Here is a 7,689-nt window from a genome sequence, read left to right on the forward strand (position 1 = left end):
TCATAGCTCACCTCCCAGGCTCCAGCAATCCTCCCACCTCAGCCTCTCAAGTAGCTGGAACTACAAGCATGCATCATCACACTTGGCTAATGAAATTTTTTTTTCCTTTTTTGAGACAGAGTCTCACTGTCACTAGGCTGGAGTGCAGTGACGCGATCTCGGCTCACCGCAACCTCCGCCTCCTGGGTTCAAGCAATTCTCCTGCCTCAGCCTCCCGAATAGCCTGCAGCTGGGACTACAGGCGCACACCACCACGCCCACCTCATTTTTGTATTTTTAGTAGAGACACGGTTTCACCATGTTGGCCAGGATGGTCTTGATCTCCTGACCGCATGATCCTCCCTCCTTGGCCTCTTAAAGTGCTGGGATTACAGGCGTCAGCCACTACGCCCAGCCTAAAAAATTTTTTCTGTAGAGGTGGGGTCTTGCTATGTTGCCCAGCCTGGTCTCAAACCTGTAACCTTGAGCGAACCTCCCACCTCAGCCTCCCATCCCATCACACCTGGGATTCCATGAGACATCAGAGGAAACGGAGTAAAAGGGGTTGGAGAACTCTGTGGCACCTTTGCAACTTTTCTGGAAATCTAAACTGGTTCCAAAATAAAACGTTTATTTTAAAAGAAAAAGTGTGAATGAAGAATAAGGCCATCCAGGACCAGCAGCCCGTGTGCCCGGGACTGGAACCAAAGCACGGACGCCCCGTCTCAAAGCCACTCCGGCACCACGGTCACAGCTGCCCCGAAAAGGGCCCCCAGCCCTCACCTCCCCTCGCTCGCCCCCAGAAATAGGCACTGGCCTTAGGCTTGATGGGGGATGGGTGAGAATCCGCTTTCAAACCCACTTTATTCTTTTCAGACCAGAAACATTCCTCATCGCCCCCCCTCCCTACCCTAGAGCTTTACTGACCAGGGGTCTCAGGAGGGGCTGGGGAGACAGTGGTATCCTCTGCCTCCAGGGACGTGGTGCTGCAGTGGCAGTGGGGGCTGGCGCGGCCCAGCAGCTCCAGCCTCCGGGAGCGTAGCCGGGCTTGAATGGCCCAGATGGGGGGCCGGTGGCCCGGTAGGGAGGGGTCCTCGTCGCTGAAGCTGTCGGTGGTGGAGTCAAAGCTATCTTCCGTGCCGGCCACCGACTGTTTGCACACGGGGCAGGAGCGCCGGGGGGCTTGGGAGAACCAGGGGTCAATGCACTTGCAGTGGTAGGTGTGGGAGCAGGGCAGGATCTTGAGTTGGTCGCCCTCCTCGTACTCATCCAGGCAGATGGCACACAGGTCGTTGCGTCGCGTGAAGGTGCGGACCTGCGCCTTCTGGCAGGTAGACGTCTTCACCGGCCGTCTGTGGCTGCAGCAGGCCTGGGCCCAGAGCCACAGGCGGTTCAGGACAAAGAGGGTGGATACGACCAGGGCCAGGGTACGGCCCAGCGCCCAGGACACGGTCAGCACGGGGTGACAGTCCAGGTCACGGCACGGCGGGTCGTCCGGCAGAAGCAGCACGTGGGCCGACTTGTCGCAGCCCAGGATGACCCGCAGGTCCTGCGAGGCGGCCTCGCCCACGAACACCGAGGGGATGGCGATCTGGCCCCTCAGGTCCTCGGAGACGTGGGTCATGCTCACGAGGTCGTCGGAGTGGACGTTGTGCACGATGGCCGCCTCGAAGCCGGCGCGCTGGGCGTTCAGTACCTTGAGGTCGAAGGTGCAGTCGTAGCGGCGAATCAGTGCGATGGCGCCCAGAGAGCGGTTGCCCAGTCGCGGGGCCTCAACGGGATGGCACGCGTTGGCTGGCTTGACCTCCATCAGGTAGCCCCGTATGCCCTCGGGGGCCAGCGGGACGCCGAACAGCGCTGGCAGATCCGCAAAATCCACCGAACTCGAGTTGTCTTCCAGCATGGCCCGGACCACCGCCTGCGCGGGCACCTGGAGCACCGACAAGACCAGCAAGGCTTTGACCGCTACCAGGGCTTGGCCTGGCCGTGGCCACCCCATGGTCACCCGCTTCGCCGGCTGTATGCTGCTAGGTCCCACTGGAGACGGCAGGCAGGGGGCCTTTGGGCATCTCCGGGGCCTCCCAGGGGGCCTGTGGCCAGGATGCGAGGGCAGTTGAGTTGGAATGACCGCGTGGCTCAGAGGCAGTGACGCGGCCACCGCGACCCTGGTGGCTCTAGGCATTAAGGGCTCCGGACGGCAGCACAGCATGCATCGTGTCTTTGAAGGCCGGTCTCAGGAGGTGCTGGCGTAGGTGGCCTTTCTGGCAGATGACACGGAGACCAGGAGTCCCCAGGGTTCTAGATGCCCCCAGCTTCTGTGACATCGCCCTGGTACATTCTGTCCCAGGAGCTGCCAGCTGCCTGGGCCTGTAACCAATGGATCATTCCTAGGTCTGTGATTTGCCGGTGCCCGGGCAATCTTTGAGAAAACTTCTTGAAGGCTCAGGGCATCTTTGGACCCAAAGAGGCCCAGGGATGCCACAAAAGGGCTGCTGGCCCCTAGCGGTGCAGATTCAGCTCTCACCGTGCTAAGACTCTACCAGCATCAGCTTCTGGAGGTTCCTAGCAACACACTGTAGAAGGTGCAATGTTACCCTTGTCTAAGACTCCAAGAGGGACCCAGACTTGTTCAAGCCACGCCCCCCTACAATGAGGTCAGTGCTTAAAACCCAAATTCCTGACCCCCTCTCACCATCCCTCACTCTGCTGCGGCCACACGGGTCTCCTTGCTGTTCCTCCAATACACCAGGCAGGATCTTGCCCCAGGGCCTTTGCATGGGCTGGGCCTCCTGCCTAGAAAGCCCTTTCTCTCCGTAGCTGGCTCTTTTGTGCAGACTCAGATCTGAGTTCATATATCCTCAGAGCCCAGCTGGACTTGATTTGGAGGGAGGGTGAAGTGCCGGGATCAGGGTGGGGCTGGTGGGGGTCGGGGTCCCAAGTCCTCACCGCCAGGTTGGCCTCCAGGCTTGCACCAGCTTCATTCTCTTCCCTATAGCATTGCTTCTCCAGCGGGGTCTCCAACTGTGCCCCCGGCCTGAGCTTCAGTCCTGGGCATTGGCCTCACCTTCTCCCCAGTCCCCATCCCCCAAATTTCATACCCTCAATCTGTCTGCAGCCCACTCAAGTCGGATTTCTGTCTCTGCCATTCATAAGCTGTATGACGGTCGGGCGCGGTGGCTCAAGCCTGTAATCCCAGCACTTTGGGAGGCCGAGACGGGCGGATCACGAGGTCAGGAGATCGAGACCATCCTGGCTAACATGGTGAAACCCCGTCTCTACTAAAAAATACAAAAAAAAAAAAAAAAGCTAGCCGGGCATGGTGGCGGGTGTCTATATATAGTCCCAGCTACTCGAGAGGCTGAGGCAGGAGAATGGTGCAAACCCAGGAGGCGGAGCTTGCAGTGAGCTGAGATCCAGCCACTGCACTCCAGCCTGGGTGACGGAGCAAGACTCCGTCTCAAATAAAAAAAAAAAGCTGTATGACATCAGCTAAATTCCTTAGCCTCTCTGGGCCTCAGCTTCCAGACCTGTAACATGGGCATAATAGTCTTTCCCACGCTCTAAACTCTCCCATGGCGCCCCATTGCCCTCCAGGTAAAGGCCACACTCTTCTCTGTGGCCTGCATGCACCCCTGTGGTTGGGCCCCTGCCAATCTCTGAAGCCTGAATGATTTGCAATGCCCCAGAGGCATCTTGCTTTGCTCCCCTCTAGAATTTTGCAAATGCCGTTCCCTTTCCCTCTGCCTGGAACAGAATTCTTGCTCCTCAACTTCACTTTGTCAGGCTGACTACTTAGTCTTTAGGTTTTCTGTGTTGGCCTAATACCTCCCAGAGCAGCCCTCAGCCAGTGACAGATGGGAAGTGGTAGATAAATGCCCCCACTCCCTCCTCCCTCTTATGGGACAAATCGAAGTATGTTCTACTGTGTCTCCTAGAGGTCCCCAGTCGAATGAGCCCCAGAAGTCAATGAACCCAGTACTGTCTTGTCAATGAGCCCGCTACTGTCTGCCTCCCTTCCCCACCCACTTCTCTCCCAGAGCTTCCTGAGCTCACCTCCCACACAAATCTCTTATGCCATCCAGTGGGTGGAATTGTGGCCCCAAGAAGAGATGTGGAACCCCTAACCCCTGGTTCTGACCAACCCCTGTCAATGGACCTTATTTGGAAATAACATCTATGCAGATCTTTTCCTTCTAAGAAAAGGAGAAAAGGCCGGGCACGGTGGCTCATGTCTGTAATCCTAGCACTGTGGGAGCCCGAGGCAAGCAGATCAGTTGAGGCCATGAGCACATGCTGCCATCCCCAGCTAATTTTTGAATCTTTTTTTTCTTTTTTGAGATGGAGTCTCGCTGTGTTGCCCAGGCTGGAGTGTAGTGGCGCAATCTCGGCTCACTGCAAGCTCCGCCTCCCAGGTTCACGCTATTCTCCTGCCTCGGCCTCCCGAGTAGCTGGGACTACAGGCGCCCACCGCCACGCCTGCCTAATTTTTTTTTGTATTTTTAGTAGAGACGCGGTTTCACCATGTTAGCCAGGATGGTCTCAAATCTCTTGACCTCGTGATCCGCCCACCTCGGCCTCACAAAGTGCTGGGATTACAGGTTTGAGCCACCGCGTCCAGCCTTAATTTTTGTATCTTCATAGAGACGGGGTTTTGCTATGTTGTCCAAGCTTGTTTCAAACTCCTGACCTCAAGTGATCTGCCCGTCTCAGCCTCCCAAAGTGCTGGGGTTACATTCATGAGCCACTGTGCCCGGCCCCTGGTGTCACTCCTGCCCCTGCTCTGTCTACTGCCACAAACAGAGGCCGCACTATCCAGAGGCCACTGCCTTGGCCACTGTGGACCGCCCTTGCAGGCCAGTGCCACCAAGCAGAAGCAGGTTTTTCAGTCCAGCAGGCATGAGAGGAGGCGAGGGTGGAAAAACAGAAGCAGAGAGGGACAAATGTAGTGGTCAGGCTCGGGTTGGCTATGGTATGCAAGACTGAACTGCAGCGGTGTAAGCATACAGGGCTGATTTGCTCCTGAATGTGAAATGTGAGTAGTCGGTCCTGGGATGGCATGAAGATGTTGTGGTGTCTGCAGCCCAGACACCTTCCATCCACCGTATCCTCAGTAAGTGGCCTCCTCCTTGTGGGACAAGGCAGCTGCTTGAGCTCCAGCCATCACATCTACCTCCCAGGTGATGAGGAGGTAAGAGTGAAGAAGAGCTGCCCCTGCCCCTTTAAGGACACTTCTTGGAAATCCCAGGCACCACTTCTGCTCACAGTGCATTGGCCAGAATTAGTCACATGGCCATGTCTGGCAGAAAGCTTGCTGGGAAACGTAGTCTTTATTCTGAATGACCAATTCTTCAGCTGAAAACCAGGGCTTCTATTACTATGGAGGATGAGAGAACAGATGTTGGAAGTGTCCAGCACCACCTGTCACTCAGACACACTTGAGTAACCTGGCCTTCAATGACTGCCCAATACATATTTTTTGAATGAATGAATCCCCACACCTCCAGCTTAGGCCTCCTTCAGTGGTGAGTGAGCTCACTGTCCCTGGGGATGGAAATCAGCTTTTCCCGGGCCCTTCTGTGTACCAGACTCCAGGCCATGTGGCTTCACTCCACCATTCAACCACTCTGAGCCTCAGTTGCCCCTTCTGTAAAAAGGAGGTAGCATCAGCACCTGCACCACGGGGTTCGCTGAGCATGAACAGTGATAAGCATAGTGCCTGCCACCTACAAAGTGCTCTATCTGCATTTGTTGATGGCTTAAGTGACCTGTCCACAGCTCAGTTATAATATTAGGTGATCACAGCTACTTGGGAGGCTGAAGCAGGAGCATCGCCTGAGCTACAGTAAGCTACAGGCTACTGTGAGCTCGGATCATGCCGTTACACTCCAGCAGTGGGCCACAGAGCAAGACCCCATCTCTAAAAGTAGATATTGAGTGATCAAACTGTGATGGGGAAAACTCAGGCACTGTGCCAACCCAAAGGGAGGCACCTGGCTTATTCTAGAGAATCTAGAAGGCTTCCTGGAGGTGGTGTCTTCTAGAATGAGATCAGAATGAGCAGTAGATAATGCTATGAACAGGAAATGTGATCCTGGCAGCTAGAACAGCACAGCAAACGCCCTGCCTGAGTAGCCTGGTTTGGCATCCAGTAGATGCTTAATAAGTGAACATAGAACTTCCTGCCATCACTCAGGGCCTGCCCCCTCTGCAAAAGGGTCTCAGCTTCATCCCGGCTTCCTCAGTCCCCCAACAGCCAGGCCTGGGCCCTTCTCCAGCCGCCTCCACGAAAGCAGAGTGGTGCCAAGGACTGGCAGCTTAACGAGGCTGGCCCGTGCCAGCCCCGCCAGCCCCCATCTTGGCTGCTGTTCTTCCTGAGAAGCTGCCGAGGCCCCCTCCTGCCCAGCCAGGTGGTGCCCCGTCTGTGTTTGTCTAAGGGGGAGTGTGGCCAAATGGGGAAACTGAGTCCCAGAGGAGGGGGGCACTTGGGGATGGCAGGAGCCTTCAGAACTGCCACTGAGCAATGCAGCCTGCTGGGCGGATGACCACACTTTGCAGGTAACTTCACTGACCCCCTGCAGCCAGGGCCAGGTTCCTGTGGACGCCCCATCTTCCAGAGGGGGGAAACTGGGGGGAAACTGAGTCTATGACACGGGACCAGACTCACTAGGACTACAAAGCCGCAAAGTGACTGAGCTGGGATTCGAACCCTGGCCCCATGAATGCAGTCACTGAGTATTTAGGGTTCCCCACTCAGTGCCTGCATCTGCGCTGGGAAATACAGGGGACTCCAAGAGTTCTTGGGCCCCTGCCCAGCCCTCAAGGAGTCCCAGGCTTTGGGCGAGAAATGGACCTGAACAGCCAGGGCTGAGGGAGACCAGAGAGTGGGGTGCAGGGCAGGCTTCCTGGAGGAGAGGAGATTTCAAGTGAACCTGAAGGACAAGTAGGAACTTGGCAAGAAAAGTGGAAGTTGGGGGAAATAGCACACGGGAGGATTCCCGGTTCACAGTCCGTGCAAAGGGACAGGAGGTGCAGTTGATTCTGAGCATTTTGGAAAACTGCAAAATAAGTCCTTAGGGCTAAGATGAGGGAGGGCTGGGATGTTTGAGGACTTAATTACCAAGCGAACTTAATTACAAAGCAAAGGCATTTGCTCGTGTTGCCACTGATTTGTCTATTCTGCCATTCAGCTAGCATTCCCTGAGGTTGCACCCTGGCTGGGCAAGGCTAGGTAGGTTCCAGGGCATCTGCAAATGAGGATTAGGGCTTTTCACAGGAGGACTCAGGGAGCTAAGGGCTGGTGCCTGCTGGATTAAACCTCCCACACTCCTGCAAGAGAGGCATGTTAATCCCACCTTCCAGATGAGGAACAGAGAGGTGATATGATTTACCTGAAGCCACACAGCACACCAGGGGCCAAGCCTGTGTTCAAACCCGGGTTCACAGAGCCCCGTGTGCTTTGCTCTTTCACTCGACTGCCTTTTTTTTTTTTTTTTTTTTTTTAGACTGAGACAAGGTCTTGCTCTGTTACCCAGGCTGGAGTGCAGTGCAGTGGCGCAATCTCGGCTCACCACAACCTCCACCTCCTGGGTTCAAGCGATTCTCCTACCTCAGCCTCCTAAGTAGCTGGGATTACAGGCATGTACCACCATGCCTGGCTAATTTTTGCAGTGGGTTTTGTCATGTTGCCCAGGCTGGTCTTGAACTCCTGCC

At 55.8% G+C, this 7,689-nt stretch overlaps 1 protein-coding gene across 1 annotated transcript; it reads right to left on the bottom strand.

Annotated features, from left to right (window-relative positions):
• Positions 1-797: 797 nt before the first annotated feature.
• ZNRF4 (zinc and ring finger 4) lies at positions 798-2,892 on the bottom strand. The gene has a single exon (XM_003914713.4). The coding sequence runs from the start codon at positions 2,186-2,188 to the stop codon at positions 899-901; it is 1,290 nt and encodes a 429-aa protein (XP_003914762.1). The 5' UTR covers positions 2,189-2,892; the 3' UTR covers positions 798-898.
• Positions 2,893-7,689: the final 4,797 nt, after the last annotated feature.

This window comes from Papio anubis, chromosome 20, assembly GCF_008728515.1.
Source record: "Papio anubis isolate 15944 chromosome 20, Panubis1.0, whole genome shotgun sequence".
Lineage (NCBI taxonomy): Eukaryota > Metazoa > Chordata > Mammalia > Primates > Cercopithecidae > Papio > Papio anubis.